This window comes from Pseudorasbora parva, chromosome 24, assembly GCF_024679245.1.
Source record: "Pseudorasbora parva isolate DD20220531a chromosome 24, ASM2467924v1, whole genome shotgun sequence".
NCBI classification, from domain to species: Eukaryota; Metazoa; Chordata; class Actinopteri; order Cypriniformes; family Gobionidae; genus Pseudorasbora; species Pseudorasbora parva.
In genome coordinates this window covers 18,004,375-18,021,612 of record NC_090195.1, presented here as the reverse complement: position 1 = coordinate 18,021,612, position 17,238 = coordinate 18,004,375, and the positions used below count along the sequence as shown (strand labels likewise).

The following is a 17,238-nucleotide window of genomic DNA, read 5'->3' as shown; positions in this document are numbered from 1 at the left end:
GTAAAGCGCTTTGGATGGCCATAGGGTCTGTTAAAAGCGCTATATAAATTCAGTCCATTTACCAAACAGATCATCATGTATCATGTTTCAGTTTTCCTTTGCTTTGCCCTCCTGTGGTGGGGAGCAGAAGCTCATTTGCATTTAAAGGAGACACACAAAAGAGCTCACTTTTCTTAAACCCCAAAATAGTTTTTTTCAAAATGGTATATTAAATGATCTGTTAGGAGTTTTGATCTGAAACGTCACAGACACACTCTGGGGACACTGGAGACTTTACATACATATTACATCTTGTAAAAAGCGGCATAATGTGTGCCCTTTAAGATAATACTTATTTTTATTACCGCTTGTTTTTAAAGTAAACCTCACTAGATTGTATTAGATTTATGCTTAAAAGAATGCAATAAAATATTTGGTAATAAATATTTGATATCATCTTAAAACAAATTAAAACTTTATCCATATTTTATGTGATTAAAATACATTTTTGCGGTCTGTGATTGGATTAATAACTGGTAAGTAACAGGTAAGCTGCAGCCCTTTTCTTTGTCCAATTGTATTTTACCTTTGACCTCTTATACAAAACAGCACATTAATGGTTATAATTATTAGGTAGCCTACAACTGAGTAATCTCTACTGAAATTAGTTTTGTATAGGTCTATAGAGATCATCAAAACCCTCTTCAACTCTTGGCAGACTTGATGATGTCATTACCCTTTTCCTTACAGTGGTGATAAAATGTCAAACCTAACCATATAATTTCCCAGAAACGGTCAACTATCATGGGCATGGACACACTATGATAGAAACTGTGGTGGGCTGAAGCAGAGGTTCCTCTAATGATAATCATTACCTCTAGCACACATCTTTCTGCTTCATTTAAGCCATTCTTAACAGGGAGATCTATCATATCCAGCAGCACACTGCAAGTTTGTGGCCTTCGTGATTTATTCAGAATACCATTTCACTTCTGTGCACCCCAGTCATAAAGGCACCTTGAACCGTTTTAATTAAGAGCATCTAATTTAGAAGTAAACCCATCATTAAAGCAGCACATTCATTATGGGATTCATTTATGTGCCTTTGCAGCGCTGTCCTGTGAGCTATTCCCCAGTACAGATGCAAATAATACTCATAAACAAGCAGAGAGGCTCATGGGATAGAATAGAAGAAAATTGAAATAAGACAAAATAAGAATCTGATGATTCAATATCCCCTCGCTCTTTTGGCTTTGTCAGTTTTTGAACAGGGTCATCTAAATCAGTTTTTGATTTTTGTTTAGTTTTTTTACAGTGTTTGTACAGAAAACAACCAAGAATATTGTTTACAAAGAGTTCCTCTCCATCAGCTGCCTAGTGTTAATGAAATAATTCACACAAAAATGAAAATGCTGTCATAATTTGCTCCTCATGCCGTTCTAAACCTGCATGACTGTGACCTGCAAGAATGTTTAACACATTTCTTTCTATACAGTGAAAGTCAACACTGGCCACATTGACTCTCAGTGTATGGATGGAAAACAAGTACATAGATGGCTAAAGATAAATAAATAAAAATCTGTATTGTGTGTCCTTTTGATATATCATGCAAACAATTTACAAAAATCTAACCTTTCATTGAAGTAAAAGAATGTGAAAGTGGGGGGAATCACATTATGAAATAAATGTTTTTCTCCAAAACATAGAATTTTTAATGAGTAACATATCTCTGAAGTATATTTTCATTCAAATTATTATTATTTTTAATTAGCACACCAGGGTGACTAGGAACATGAAATTGTCCAGCCATGGCCTCTTGTTTCATAAAAAAATATAAAATGAAAATACACTAAAGCCAAATTCCCTTAATCATTCATCACAGAGTAAAACTAAAGAATATAGTTCTGATGTGCAGCAAAAGATTGTTTGGCTTCACAAAATAGAAAGTGGCTGTAGGAAAACAGCAAAAGCATTGAAAAAGAAATTCCAATAAACTAAAGATGTTACGAATCTGCCTTGTGTCTGTATCGTCCTAATGCACGTTGAGGAGGAGCGTTTGAGTGGCCAAAGATTTTCCAAGGATCACAGATGGAGAATTGCAAAGATTACTTGAGTCTTGTGGTCAGAAAGACAATAAAAACAGCCCCTACAGCAACACATGTTGTTTGGGAGGGTTTCAAGAAAATCCTTCTTGCTCATTCAAAAACAAACTCCAGCATATTAAAGGTGGGCTTGTATATAAAAAGGACTTGGGCTGAGTCCTATAACAAACTTGTAGCCAATCAGCAGGTAAGGGGCGTGTCTACTAATGATGATAAGAAGAGAGGCTCAGGTCACGTCATTATTCAAAACACACGACACACATAACGGACATTAGCCAAGAACTAATAACGTTCTATGCTGGCTTTTGCTTGAATATGTTTGTGTGTCATGTTCGCTCGTTTGTTCATTTGCGATCGTATTGTGGCTCACTTCCATCTTCCACACCGTATGGAGCATCTAAAACTCACTGTTTCAAGCGTCAGCTCACAAAATGTGTAAGATATACTCCTAATATAGGTTTGTCCATCTATATAACCCTTATCCAGTCATAATTGTAATATGTCGTTAGTTGGACTGTTGGCTCATGTTCTATGGAGTTGTTCATGAGAACTGTTTGTGTTTTTGTGATCGTTATAACTCTAATCTTGTCATAATTGTAATATGTTCAGTAGTTGGACTGTCATGCCCGTGTACTATCGAGTCGTTCATGAGAATGGTTTGTGTTTTTGTGATGAAGGGGTGACTTTTTCATTGAATATTCGATCTGTAAGGCACAGATTCTGCCATAGTCGTTGCCTGGGTTACGTATGTGTGGCGCGGAGCTATAAAAATAGGGCTGAGAGCCTTTTGGGGGTAGGGGTGTGTTTATTTTGATGATTTGAAATAACAACAACGGTTATGCCTGGCTCACACTACAGGAGTTTTAAAATCCTATCAGATTGTAAAATCTGGTTGCAGCACACACTTCAGGAGAATCTTTGCAGACTTTCTTGACTCAAATCTTAAACATGCTCACACTACAAGACTTGAAAATCGAGGAGCATCACACACTAAAATATTAAGATTATCGTACCAGAGTAAGTGCATCACGTAGCAGATCGTAAGCGGGGAAACAAAATGGACAGGCCTACTGTAACATGAAAATTTGCTGTATCAATAATGATCATTTGTTGTGGAAAAAACAAAAGCATAAGAATAAACCAGTGTGGATTCGAAAATGGTTGGGGAGACGGGCTCAACATGGATTGTCAGTTCTTCAGCGAGAAATGGAGGTAATTTTATTGACCTTATTTGATCCTATCGTTCTGGCGCTCGTTGTGTATGTTTGCAATGTATTTTTCCCCTCGGGGCTTGCCGTATAAAGGTGGTGCATGTTTACTTTTTGTACTGGAGTGTAGCGGGTTTTTCAGGCTGGTTATTTCGTGTGTGACCGAGAATAAAGTGAAGGAACGTTCAAACGAATGTCATTTATTGTTTTCTTATTTCTGAGTATTTGAGGCTAACACTGCACGAGCGCTATGTCACACTAGTGTGCTAGAATGTTTACCGCTGCATAGTTTAAAAGCGATCTTCACCTGTTACAGTGTAGATTTGTGCTGTCAAATGAAAAGCAAGAAATGCTGATTTTCTCTCTCTCTCTCTCTCTCTCTCTCTCTCTCTCAGAGCTACAGCAAGCAATCCGTCTTGTCGTAGACTTGTTTCCTATTGGCTGTTGTGACAGTACTGACGTCATTACAATCTTGCTCATCCCGATAAATATCAAACATGTTTGATATGATCGGGGCGAGCCCGATTTGCATGAGAGCAGATCGGGAGGTGCAAGTTTTGATGTGTGAACACCTCACATTACCAGATAATCTGGGCCGAACATCAGAACCGATCAAGTCCTGGAAAATATTTTTTCTATTTCAAATATTTTAATATTTGAGTCTCGGGAGGGGAAAATCGGGCATAAATCGGCCTAAAACTCCTGTAGTGTGAGCCAGGCATTACCACATAGCACTTACCCCACCTTTAAGTTGTCAGACAATACTGGAACTTCTAGGGACCAGATCTGGGACCATAGTCAGACCATGGACGGATTCATGGTGAGAAGAATCTAAAAAAATGTTTTTTTGGCAACAAACCAAAGACATTGGCTTTGGTGCAAAAAAGGGTAAAAGGTACTCCATGCCCAGAGTTAAAAATACAGCTGGATATTTATTATTTTGGGCCAATTGTTATTATTATACCCTGGACATCTTTCCTGAGGCCCGTCCTTCGTACCTCGCTTAACACATCCGAGATGATTGGACAGATCCCAGATCTTTTAATCCTGATAACTGATCTCTGGCTAATTTGGTTCTTCAAACAAATTTGCGGATTGGATTAATATATCTGGATTAATTTATCTGAGATCACTGCTCGTGCCTGTGTTCCCTGAAGAGGGCAGATGCATCGATACTCGAAACCACGATCAGCAATGCAGCGATTGGCTGTTGTCAAGACAATGTAATGACAATGTAATGTAAATACACTTAATGACATCATATAATTTAAAAAAGCCACCTGGCAAAAAACTTGTCAAAGAAAAAACACAAATTTCTGGACCTTTATAAGGAAACCGACAAACAACCAAACCAACATAAAAGTTGGATAAATTAAATGTGCACTGTTTTGATGAACATGATTCCTAATGATTTTTATTCACGATTTTATAATATTTGTACACATTTTACATTTTTATTTGAATGTTGTAATTTCATTTTTAATTCAATTTGAGGCAGATTTGTTATGTGACAATATTAAAGTTTCTTAACAGTCAAGATCAAATGATTTGCATCTCTTGCGCTGCATCAAGCCACTCCCATAATATCATCACTCAAATTAATGCACGACAAAGATTAACTGCACAATGTGTGTGCAAACCTCCAATACAACTATAAAGTAATCATTCCATCACAATTCACAAATAAATCTCTCAATCAAGTGACTGTGTCCTATAGTATTATACACACATTTTACACAACATAAAAAAAATATTATTTTCAAATAAACTTTTATATTTATTATTATTGCCCCTGGTTCAGTAAGGAACTCTTGTAATAAAGTAGCAGTGGCTGAGACAGATTTTAAGTATCACCTCAAGATGCAATCTAATCCTGTTTACATGAAATAAGGCTGCTCCCGAGCAGGTTTCAGCTATCGGACCTGTTGCTATGACAGCAAGTCCAGGATGAGCTTCGAAGAACCAAACAATCCGAGATCAAGCCAAATCATAAACTGTCAAATCCAGCTAACTGAGTTAGCGACGTATGAAGAACAGGCCCCAGGACATTGTTCAGAAGGCCTCTGCAAGAAATCTTATAATGTGCCATGGTTGGATCTTCCATCAGGACAATGACCCAAAACAAACATCAAAATTGAAGACACTCTTAGAAGAAAAGCTTCTTTCGGCGCTACATATTTGGAACCACTAAAAGGGTATATACAGAACCCTTTTTAAGTGCCAAACAGGTTCTTTCTTGTCATTTTAGAACCTTTTTAGCATAAAAGGTTCTTTGGAGTTGAGCACTTAAAAAGGGTTCTATATAGAACACTGCAAAAAAATGCATTACTTATTTAGTATTTTTGTCTTGTTTCTAGTCTAAATATCTAAAAATTCTTACATTAAGAAACAATTACTAGACAAGTAAACATTATTGTCTTGTTTTGGGAAAAAATAACTAAATTAAGAGCGTTTTTGCTTACCCCACTGGCAGATTATTTAGCATATTTTAAGCAAAAACTCTTCATTTTGAGTTATTTTTCCCAAAACAAGACAATTACTGTTGCTTGTCTAGTAAATACTTCTTGTTTAAAGAATTGTTTTAAGTTTGGACTAGAAACAAGACAAAAATACTGAGTAAGAAAAGCATTTTTTGCAGTGAACCTTTTATGGGTTCCAAATATGTAGGACTCATAGAACCTTTTAAAGTTCTATATAGAACCTTTTTTTCTAGAGTGCACAATTATGACAATGAGCAGCACAAAATTACATTTCTACCATGGCCATCCCAGTTCCCTGACATGAAGCCTATAGAAAATGAGTGTCTGAACTGAAGAGAAGAAGCACCGACAGCTGGGTCTCTGAAGGATCTGGAGATATTCTATATGGAGGAATGATCTCTGATCTCTTGTCAGGTGTTCTCCAAACTCCTAAAAATTATAGAAGAAGACTCAGCTGTTATCTTGGCAAAAGGAAGTTACAAAACATTGGGAAAAAAAGGGGGTCATTAATTGTGGCCAACATGTTTTGGAGAAAAACATGTATTTCATTAAAGAGATTTCCCCATATTTTCAATTCTTTAACTTCAACGAAAGGTAAGGTTTTTGAGAATTGTTTTGAATAAAAGATAAAAAGGATTAAAGCAGATTTATTTTTACAGGCTTCTTTGTTCAGATAACTTAATAATTCGATAAAAATAATGAGTTCTCAGATTTTCTTTTCCTTTTAAAAACACGATTACCATTCTTTTGTTTGCATTTTTCTGAGTAAGAACATCATTCTCTGCTTCTATGCAGTCATTGTTCCCATAAAATTCCAAGTGCTTGTTTTAAATTCTAAGTGCCACACTTATAAATTCATGACCGTCCCAAATCACTGCGCCATCATTACTCAATCGCTGTTCAGTCTGAAAGCTTGCAAACCTTCTTCCCGCTCTGAGACAACATTTATAATCCATACGATTCCAAAATTCACAACTGATCCTAAAGGGGTTGTTCATAACTTCATAACCTCATGAGTGAAGGATTCTGTAATTATTCTTCCATGATTACACTGCCTCATTAGCCTGCTGTGCTGACCCTCCGGAGTGTTGACGTGAATCATCGCCTTCAAGAGTCCTCGTTCACAATCAGTGTTTACCAGACATTAGCAACACAGTCAGAAAACTCTTAAGTCTGTTCTTTACGCAATAACACTTGAGACAAAAGTGGTCTGAGACGCATGTAAAAAAAGGTCATAAAGATGATTAATGTCACCTAGGGAATACAGAAAAAACTGAAATGGAAGCCATAGAACGATTTCAAAAAGAATGTTACGATTTTTGCAGTTGTACCGAGTTTGCAGGCAAATGTTTTCTCTGGGGAAATCGTGTGGAAATTGTTGATGCTCATGCAGTTGTGTGACATTGTGTGAGAAGAATTACAAGCTGAGCCTACAAGCACCTCCTGACCTCCGGATAATTTTTAAACATATTCAAAATATTCAGGGAGTTAACTTGATTTTGACCCGTGTAAAGGTTGTTCCCTATTGCCAAATCATACAAAAAACAACGTCACATAGGATAGATCTATGAATTTCTTTCTTTTCCATCTGAAGTTTTTCGCAGCAATATTGAAAGCTCCAGTCTCTGTGTTTAGCGTTAAATCTCATGAGATTTCCGCCAGCTCGCCGTGCTGTATGGTTGTGCCGTGTAGCAGCTCTTCCACGCAGTAATCAGGTTAAGCGACTCATAACACGTGCAATGGCTTACGACCTCCCGAGTGTCCGAACTCGCAGTGTATTCCTGACTTAAGAGATAATCTACTGTCAGTCAGTCACAAAAAAATAAAAGCCTGAAAATGTTTATTCTGCTAACATTACCAGCTCATTATTTGCGACGATGATGCTCCTCCATTTCAATACTACAGTATATTGGTACAGTGATGTACTGAAACATTTACTTACAGTATACTGTGGTACAGTACATAATGTCATACAGTAATTGCTGTCAACATTTACATGTACACTGTAATATGTCAGAAAAAGGTAATTACCTGTTCTCTTCTCTAAATCTTCGGATTATGTTGGACACAGTGAATCTACTGATGTTTGGTTGTACCCTTTGTCCAGCCTCCCTCATGCTCATACCATGGACAAGAAAATGGTCAATCACAGTGGCTCTGATTTCATCAGATATTACTGATCGCTGACCACCTCAACCTCCTCTCACACAAACTCTTCCTCTCAGATTTCTATCCATTGTAGGGCCTTGCAAACCAGTGCTCTCTGAACTGGCTTACTGTATATGTTCCCTCAGATCATTAGCCACAAGTGTGATACAGTTTGAGTTGTTGTGTTCAAGTGGTGACATCTGTGCTTTAATTGTCTTTGACTTTTGTCACCTGTGCTCACTATTATGCAGTACGGGTGCATCAAAATGAAAATGTGTTGGCGAGTTGTGTCTAAAAAGATGAAAAGTGCTTATGGTTTTGCCAAAAGAGGGATTGATTCAATCAGGTTCAGGCAACTGAGCATTTGGTTCAAACAATAGTTTAGTGTTTTAGCAATTGAGAAAAACTGTACAGTGGAGATCAAAATTAGAGAACAATTTAGAAACATTAGATTTTTCTCAGAAATATTTATTGCTGGTTTGAAGGAAAGTTTGAAGGAAAGATTAATTGTGGGTATACCATTGTTCTGCTAGCATGTTTTAAAAATTACCAAGGTACTTCAACAAAAACACAATGATCAAAATTGGAGAACAATAACCAATGCAGCACAACAAAAAAACATTACAACTAAAATGTGATGCTTACAGGAGTCAAAAATTAGTAGGACGTATTAGAGGTCAACCAATATATCGGCTGGCCGATATATCGGGCCGATATTTGTCTTTTTTTATATATATATTGGCATCTGCCGATATCCGCGTTCAGTAGCGCCGATTTAAAGTCAGGCACTTACACGGGCAGCTGTGTTATTTGTACAGTGGAACAGCCGCTGCTGGCGCATGTGAAGGACCCCAAGCCAAAACATTTGGAAAACAGTACTGGGAGAGAAAGGTAAGGCAAGGCTCAAATTGTGATAGTTCAAAGTCCTATGCCCATATATTTACAATATTACAAGCAAGCTATTAAGTTTTGCTTCACTTAGTGAAAGAAAAAACGAATAGCACAGTACCGTCGGGAACTGGCATAACGCTACTTCTGGCTGAAGGTTTGTTTACTTACCTTAAATAACTGTTCATATTTGAACATAAGGCAGCACTCGCATACATTGAACAAAGTTTACAAAGAGAGACCGTTTTGCCCACGGTTTTCTTTTGTGTTGTTTTAGTGTATACCTGAGGAGCCAGCACGTGTATCCATCGACAGAAACATACATAAAGCATTATTGTCAAGTTACAACCCAAATTAAAGATGCATCATCAGATGTGAGATGAACCGCAGTGCAAGTGCGTCCCGGCAACTTTTACACGGCATCCCCGTTTGCACTGGTTTGTTTAGAACTATTGAGAGCGCCGTGACCACGCGCGCTGCCGCGAGATGAAAGCCTCTGTTATCCAACTGCTCTGGTTTTAACTGTTATGCCACACTAAATGCGGCAAAATGCAACAAAACTTGTTCAATACTTACGATCGAATGCAACGCACCGAGTGTGTGTATGTATGTGTGTGTGAGTGAGAGAGAGTGTGAGAGTATGAGTGTGTGTGTGTAAGAGGGAGAGCTAAATGCAGCTGAACGAATATGCGTGCATCTTTAAAATAGCGTAAAAAAATGAATGAAGAAGCAATATGTGGTGGCCCTGTGTTGATTCTGTGGCGACCGCCTCAAATTAGTCTGTGTGGGAAACACTGAGATAAGCAAAAATTACGAACTGTTTCTTTGCATTTATTTAAAAAGAAAAAATAATTCACCTCATGAATATGTGCATATGAGTGCTTCCATTTACTGTATAATGTGAATATGGATATCAGACTAAGGAAGTTCATAATAACTTTGCACAGTTATTATCTTCATTAAAGCTGCATAATGTTAACTTTCAATAATGTCAGGGTTTCGCATTTTCCTTGCATATAAGGCTGTGCAACATGAGTTTTAAACCTTCGAGTTTCAAGTCAGTGTTCCCGTTGATGAAGGTCCCGTTCTTCCCGATTTTATCTTTCAAACTTTAGTTAGTGTGTAATGTTGCTGTTAGATCATAAATAATACTTGTAAAATTATAAAGCTCAAAGTTCAATGCCAAGCGAGATATTTTATTTAACAGAAGTTCCCTTTCAAAGCCTACAGCGAACGGCCGGTTTGGACTACAGCAGGAAGTGCAGGGATGTAATGACGTCACTAGAACCGTTTGTTGACTAACCTTCCGCCCACAAGAACACACAAAAAAGGGGGCGTGGTCTTGTTGCTCTCCCACGTGGAGAAGAGCGCGCATTCAGCGCTTGCATCTCCCCGTTATAGTAAGAGGCGGGACCTTTCCGGGCAAAGTGTGCTAAGCTGCTGTCCAATCACAACACAGGAAGCGCTGGCCCAATCAGAACTCGTTACGTATTTCTGAAGGAGGGACTTCATAGAACAAGGAAATCATCAGGCCGTTTTTTAGGACAGAGGAAACAGCGCTGTACAGATAAGTAAATTGTGTGAAAAATGCTGTTTTTTTACACACGAAACATGAACTCATGTTATATTGCACACTTTAAACACAACCAAAGCTTCGAAAACATGTGAAGAATGGGACCTTTAAGTTTAGAACTTTTGTGCATCCGCTTATTATTAGTGTGACATTTTATCATACAAATGTAGGGGAAAACTTCAAAATATTGGCCAAAATATCGGCAGCACATATCGGCATCGGCTATAGAAAAACCCATATTGGTCGATCTCTAGGACGTATAGAGGCCCTTGCTTTGAATGAGCTCAGCAGCACATCTGCGGCCGCAGGACATCACTAGATACTCACACTGTTCCAGTGTGATCTTGGACGCGTTCAACACGCTCAATTCGCGTGATCCTTGTCGCGTCATTCGCGCCGCAGAATGCCTATTCACGTCTCTGCATTGACTTAACATGTAAATCACTCGCGCGAATCGTGTCATTCGCGTGCGGTGTGAACACAGCGTTAGAGTGGCTTGCCATCTTGCTAAGTCAGTGAAAATTGGAAAGTTTGCTTCAAGTTAAATAGGGTTTGCTGATTATTACGGATATTAGCACCAAGTGCCAGATTAACACCCAAAGTTTAAAGGTATCTGAAAGTGTTCTCTAATTTTGACCAGCATTATTTTTCAATTTCAATTTTTCAATTTTCTTATTTAAGTTGTACATACTGTACTTCAGAATATATTTAACTTGTGAAATATGCTATTAAAAAAAACTGCCCTTCTGCTCCTGTTTAGATCATTTCAAAAAGGATTAAGCAGTGGCCTTGAAATCTAGGAAATTGTATGTTGTGCTCTAATTTTGATCTCTACTGTAAGTGTTTTTGTTTCAAACGCAACTGGTGACATCTTGTTTCTCAGAGGTCTGTGGTGATAACAGCATTGAATCATTTTCTAAAGAATTCCAGAGAGCTATATAAACAAAATAATTATATTTAAAATATATTATATTATATTTTTCTTTAGTTAAGAAAATATACACCTAATAACTAGGTGTATCTGTGTGTGTGTGTGTGTGTGTGTGTGAATGTGTTGGGAGGGGCACGACACTTGTCAGCAGAAGGGTAAAACTATTTTTATTTTCCTTTACACACTGCACACAGCAACAACTTTTAATAAAGCAACCAAAACGGCCTGCCAACTGACAGACGAACTGACAATGGCTTTCTTATTTAGGTTTAAATAGCCTAAAAGGTAATGTGGTGGATAAACATTAATAAACCGTTTTCTCATAACATGTTAAAGATGCAATCGAAATACAGAACATCACACAAATATATAAAAGAACATTTTGATAAATAAACCTAAAAAAATACCTGCCTAGAGAGGAAAAGAACACTTTGAGTTTGTTTACATGCACGTTCTTAAGCCGATTGTGCCTAAAGGGGGTGAAGACGTACGCAAAGCTCAGCCCCGCGCCTCAGGATCTCACACCGCCACCTGACGCGCACATTATATACACGCAAGCTCAATTTTGAATTGACTGGCAGATGAGCTGCACGAAAGCGCTCTGTGGTGCAGCAGGATTTTAAACAACTTCCTGAGTGATCGCGGACAGGCGCTGAATGCTGCCGCCGGTGTGTGTACACTCATTGAACGTGTTCTAATTTTTAAGGCGCGGAGCGAAGATCAGCGCCCTTAAAGAGGTCGCACACCGATGCTCAGCTCAGCGCCGCAACACGTCTTTAAAATATTGAGCACCCCCCATATTGCCAAAATGGTATGATCCTCGTTTCATAACACTCGCGAAGATTCGACCGTGAGATCGGTGGTCGAATCAGGCTCCGCATATCGATGCATCGAATCTTCGACTATTCGGGTTCACCCCTACTAATAACAATGAGGAAAAACAATTTAGCTATACTTCAAACTTAAATTTTCTGTGGAACAAAAAAAGACATAAATGACAGTTCATTAGCGTTGGCATGAAACGTTAGTTGCGATAGTCTTTGCTTCCCTATTGTGATGTATATCCCAATGAAATGGCTTCTGGAATAGATAAAAAAAAATGTAGGACAGGGCTTGATTTAATCCTTTCAAAAATTGATTGGATCGTATAAGTTTGGCGTTTCTAAGGGTTTGTTAACACGACAAGTATGTTCTAAAAACAAAAGGTTTTCCTTAGTTTTTTTTCTAGTACAATCGACAACGTTGTCAAAAACATTCCCCGTTTATATGGATCTGCAAAAAAATTGAAGTAAAAGCGTAATATGCTTGCTGCCCGGTCAGTATTTGGCAACTTGGCAATGTCACTTTGTAAAGAAAAACGACATGCCTATAAACTGAACATAAAATGTGCATGCGGATAACCGTTTACACATGTTCACGTTTTTGTAGTTTACACAGCGACTATAATGATATCGTTTTCAAAAACTTGCACTTTACCATTTTTATGGAAGGGTCTCTTAATGGAAGCAGATCTGAAATGCAGTCAGTTGTGGAGGATATTTAGCCCCAAAACTCCACCAATAGACACATCATGAAAAGATGTCATTTCGAGGAGGAGGGGAGGTTAACGTTTTTGATTTAAGGTTATGATTGCACATTTAAAAAATAAATAAATAAATAAATGATGTGCAGGGATAAATCATTTATTTAAAAAAAAAACACTGCAACTCTCTGTAAAAAAAAAAAAAAAAATTAAGAAAGGTCAGTTTTGATTTCCTGGGAAATTAAATAGCCAAATACTCCATCACTTTTATTTATTTTTTCGTATGCATTTTATTTGTGTCTACTTGAATACAGATATTGTGATATTGTACAGATAGACAATTCATTAGCATTTTTAATAGTTTTCTTACCCAGACAGATTCAACAAAATATTGGGTTGCAACATTACATTTACAGACTCTGTAGACTGGTATAATTGCTGTGGATGCCTGAGATGAATTTCAATTGTAAATGACAATGTTTGTTGTGAAGAAAATGATGATGCTATACTCTCTAATCTTACAAAAAAAAAAAAAAAAAAAAAAACAGGAATTGGGAAAAACAAATGCTGCAGTTGATCCTGGATTTGGCAGCTTCTGACAGTTTTTCCATCCAGTCTGTCATGTTTTGGTTTCTCTTGTCTAGCATCCTCCTGTCTTCTGATTCTGATGCATTATGCATATTTTACCTGAGCTGTATCTAAACCCCAGCACAAATGATTCTCAAAGAATAAAACTGTCCTCTTTAATAATTGCATAAAAGGCACAGATAAACGTTTTGACCAAAGATATCTGATCTAAGTGTGTTTCACCGTCCCCTCAGATTATTCTCTAAAAGCTTTTAAAAAGCTGTGAGACTTAAGGCAGTTGAAAAGCAGTTTGTGAATAAGTTCATCGCTCAGTGGCACCTATGGTGTTGATCTGAACTAAAACGGCCAAAAAGTAGTTTGCACATCTGTCTGTGAATAAGATTTTGTTTGTGTATAGAGTGAATTCTTTCTTAGCTCCATATGTCCTGTAGATATCGCTTCTCCTCACGAAGTCCTGCTACTATCTTCATAGCATCCAGTTTATCAAGTTGAAGTTCATTTCCTATGATCTCCAGTAGAGTGTCATTCACATCTTTTGCCATGTTTTTGGCATCCCTGTAAAAACGTGAGATATTGTTTCATTCCTAATGAACAAAATGTGGCAGTACACAATAATAAATAGTGAACAATGGTATTTTGTACCCACCCACAGACATAAAAGCAGCCTTTGTCTTTAAGAAGGATGCTGGCAACACTTTTAGCATGGAGAAGCAAGTTATGCTGGACATATGTTGATCGGTTAACGGTTGCCTCTGCATCGGGCTCATCTCTGGAGAAGCACACGATCAGATGGCTCAGGGTTCCATTATGCGCAAATCTCTCCAACTCCTCTCTGGAAAAATGTTTTCATCAGTCATTGGTTGTTTTTGCTGTGGTTAAACTAAACATATGCATTAAAACATACAAAGGGCAAAATAGATTCTCTCGGATTTTGCCTTGGTTTAGTAACAACAATGGAGCTCATTAGCATCTTGCATTTGAAACTCAAATTTTCATCTTCATCCATCTGGCAAGAATGTTTTTAAAACTTCAAGGCTGCTGTTGTAAATCATTTCTGTAACAGCTTTTATTTCAGCTCTGAATAAATGTTTGGGTACCATTTCAGCAAAAATGAGAGATGAAAAAATGTGAAGTTACAGGACAGGGTCAAGCTCAAGGCTTGAGCCCTCTTTTCCAATTGATTGCTCTGCTTGTCTGCCTCGAATGTTCACTTGCCAAAACCAGGCACTAAGATTTTTTTTCACTGCCTTAAAGTTTATATAAAAAATTATAGTGTATCATTATTTACTCACTCTTCACAAAAGGAGAAGTTTTGTACTAGTCACACTTTTCATTCAGTTGCAGTAAATGGGGACTTGGTCCTTAAGCTTCAAAAATAACTCAAAAGCACCATAAAAGTTTCATAAAAGTGGACCAGTGTTCATTTTGTCATCTATTTTTAATTTAGTCTTAGTCTTGTGCTAAACGTCCTTCTTAGTTTTAGTCATACACATATCTCTTTTTAGTTAGTCAAGTTTCAGTTGACTAAGTCTCATTACTTTAGTTAAATCCGCCAATAGCACGCCAGGTGGATAAGCCAGTCTGCGATTGGTTCCCACAAAAATGTAACTGAAGCAGTAGAAATTAATGTACAGGTTTCCAGACTGAGTTGCAGGGAGAAATCAAATCACTGAAAGATCAGGCTGGGTAAGAAAGCAGCTTCATACATCACACTTTAAGATTACTGCAGGGGACCGTTTCAATAAGGAGGTTAAACCAACTCTGAGTTTAAACTTAAACTATTGAGTTAACTTATCCTGAGATGAGAAACACTGAAATAAGTTAGTTTAATCAACTCTGTGCAGACTGACTCAGAGTTAAGCGCATGCATGGCGACTCTAAGCCATGATTAACAGAGCTCCGGCTACAGCACCCCACAAAAGACGTCTGCATACTTCTGGGTCAATATGCAAGTTCTTAATTCTTAATTAGTTTAATTAAGTTTAATTTTCATGGTATCCACCATATAAATGATGACGACCAAATAAATTGTGAATAATTTGTGTTTATTAAACAGATGTGGTGGTGGTTACAATTTATATCTCGGACTCATTTAAGTGCATTTTCCTTATTTTGGAAATTATCTGTGGGGCAAGAAAAATAATCTTGTTTCTGTTTGCATAAGAATTGTTTTGTCTTATCCCTCTGCCAGATAATTGTATTCGTTTTAAGTAAAATACGCTTTACCATTTTAGATTGAATTAATAATTTTTAGATATTTGTACTTGAAATAAGACAAAAATACTCTGTAAGAAAAGCATCCATGCAGCATTTGTGCAGTGTGGATGAACAAATTAAATATTTAAACACAGCTGATGCTTTAAAAAGGTGGAGGATACCGAAAGAAACTCTGGGTTTACTGAAGAAAACCTACTTCCGACCAGATAAGTTAACCTATAAGTTACCTCTCTTTCAGAAATTTACCCTGCTTTCTCGGGTTTGACATACCTCACATTCTGAAACCAAAAAAACAGAAACTATTAACAGTTAACATACTCAGAGTTTTCACTTTACCTCCTTTCTGAAACAGGCCCAGGTTAACTAAGCAAAGCCAATAATTCAACATCTAAATTATGAAACTACTTGTCATTATCAATCAGGTATTTATATTGTACATTCTTCATGGTTTTGTTCTTTGTAGGTTTTTGAGTACATATGCTTACAGGGTCCATCTGGGAGCCACATCAGTCTAAACTGGTCCAGGCAAGCTAATTTTCTGGGGGGTTTTTTTAAGCAGACTTGAGTGATCCTCTGTACTTTTTCCAGAATCTAAACCACCCACTACCCCTCCTCATGTAATCCAAATCCATAAAAACAAAGACTCGTTGGTGACAGATGGGCTAAGACAAGTGTTCTTTGTTTCAACAACAATGATTGAAGCTGATTTCACCCTTTTAACACTCATAAGTATCATGTTTGATTAGAATTGATTGCAGACGCCCTGTTTTCTTTAGCACTTTTTTGCGATTCAGTGAGTCGAGTTTTGCAAGCCAGGTCTCTCTCATCTCAAATGCCACCAGTACTTTCTACTTTGCTCATTAAAGCATAGCAGACAATGAGGGTGTTACACTGAACAACACACAACTCATTTCATTGATTGCTTAATCAATGCAGAGGGAAAAAATGATAAATGGAACTAGTGTGCGGTTTCATTCATTCAAACGTGAATAAGAAATTATAATAAACAATCCTTTGATGTTCGGGACCAGTGAATGCAAAGATAGATTGAAATTGCGTGTCAGGATCTTGAATCTTGTTTATATTAGCTCTTGTGTCAAGTAGAGCCAAACACGGATACAACGTTGTACCCCCCTCCCCCCGTCACAGCACACACTTAATACTCACCAAACCAGGCACCAATGTCATTACTCAGGACCTTGCGTGTGAATTATGACTGTTTGCCTATGGGACAGCCAGACCCCAATCATCTTATATAATGTCTCGTATCATATGGCCCATACTCTCAGAGGGAGCACTTTAATTTCATTGCTCTCCCAATCATTACTCTCAAGGACAGTGCAACAGGATCCTCTGGCTGAGAGCAGCCAAGAAAAGACAAGACACCAAGAGCCTGTGTAAAGCTGGCAGATCAAGTAAATAATACTCTCGGGTTATTGAGATAACATACGATCAGGTTTCAAAGAGGGCAAGGAGGAAGAATTGTTGCGCGTCTGTCTGCACTGCGAAAAGTAATTTTCTAAATCAGTATTTTTTTTCTTTAAAATATCTCAACATACTTAAAGGGGTATTATGTGGGATGGACACCCAGTGGTTGAACTA

The 17,238-nt window shown here is 37.6% G+C and overlaps 1 protein-coding gene across 1 annotated transcript in view; it reads right to left on the bottom strand.

Moving 5' to 3' along the window:
• Nucleotides 1-13,113: 13,113 nt before the first annotated feature.
• The window catches only part of mtrr (5-methyltetrahydrofolate-homocysteine methyltransferase reductase), a 45,778-nt gene continuing 41,653 nt past the window's right edge, over nucleotides 13,114-17,238 (bottom strand). The window contains exons 14-15 of the mRNA XM_067435112.1: nucleotides 14,066-14,251; nucleotides 13,114-13,974 (exon numbers count right to left, since the gene is read on the bottom strand). Coding sequence (XP_067291213.1) covers nucleotides 13,830-13,974; nucleotides 14,066-14,251 — 331 coding nt within the window. The 3' untranslated portion in view covers nucleotides 13,114-13,829. The remainder of the gene's footprint in view (nucleotides 13,975-14,065; nucleotides 14,252-17,238) is intronic.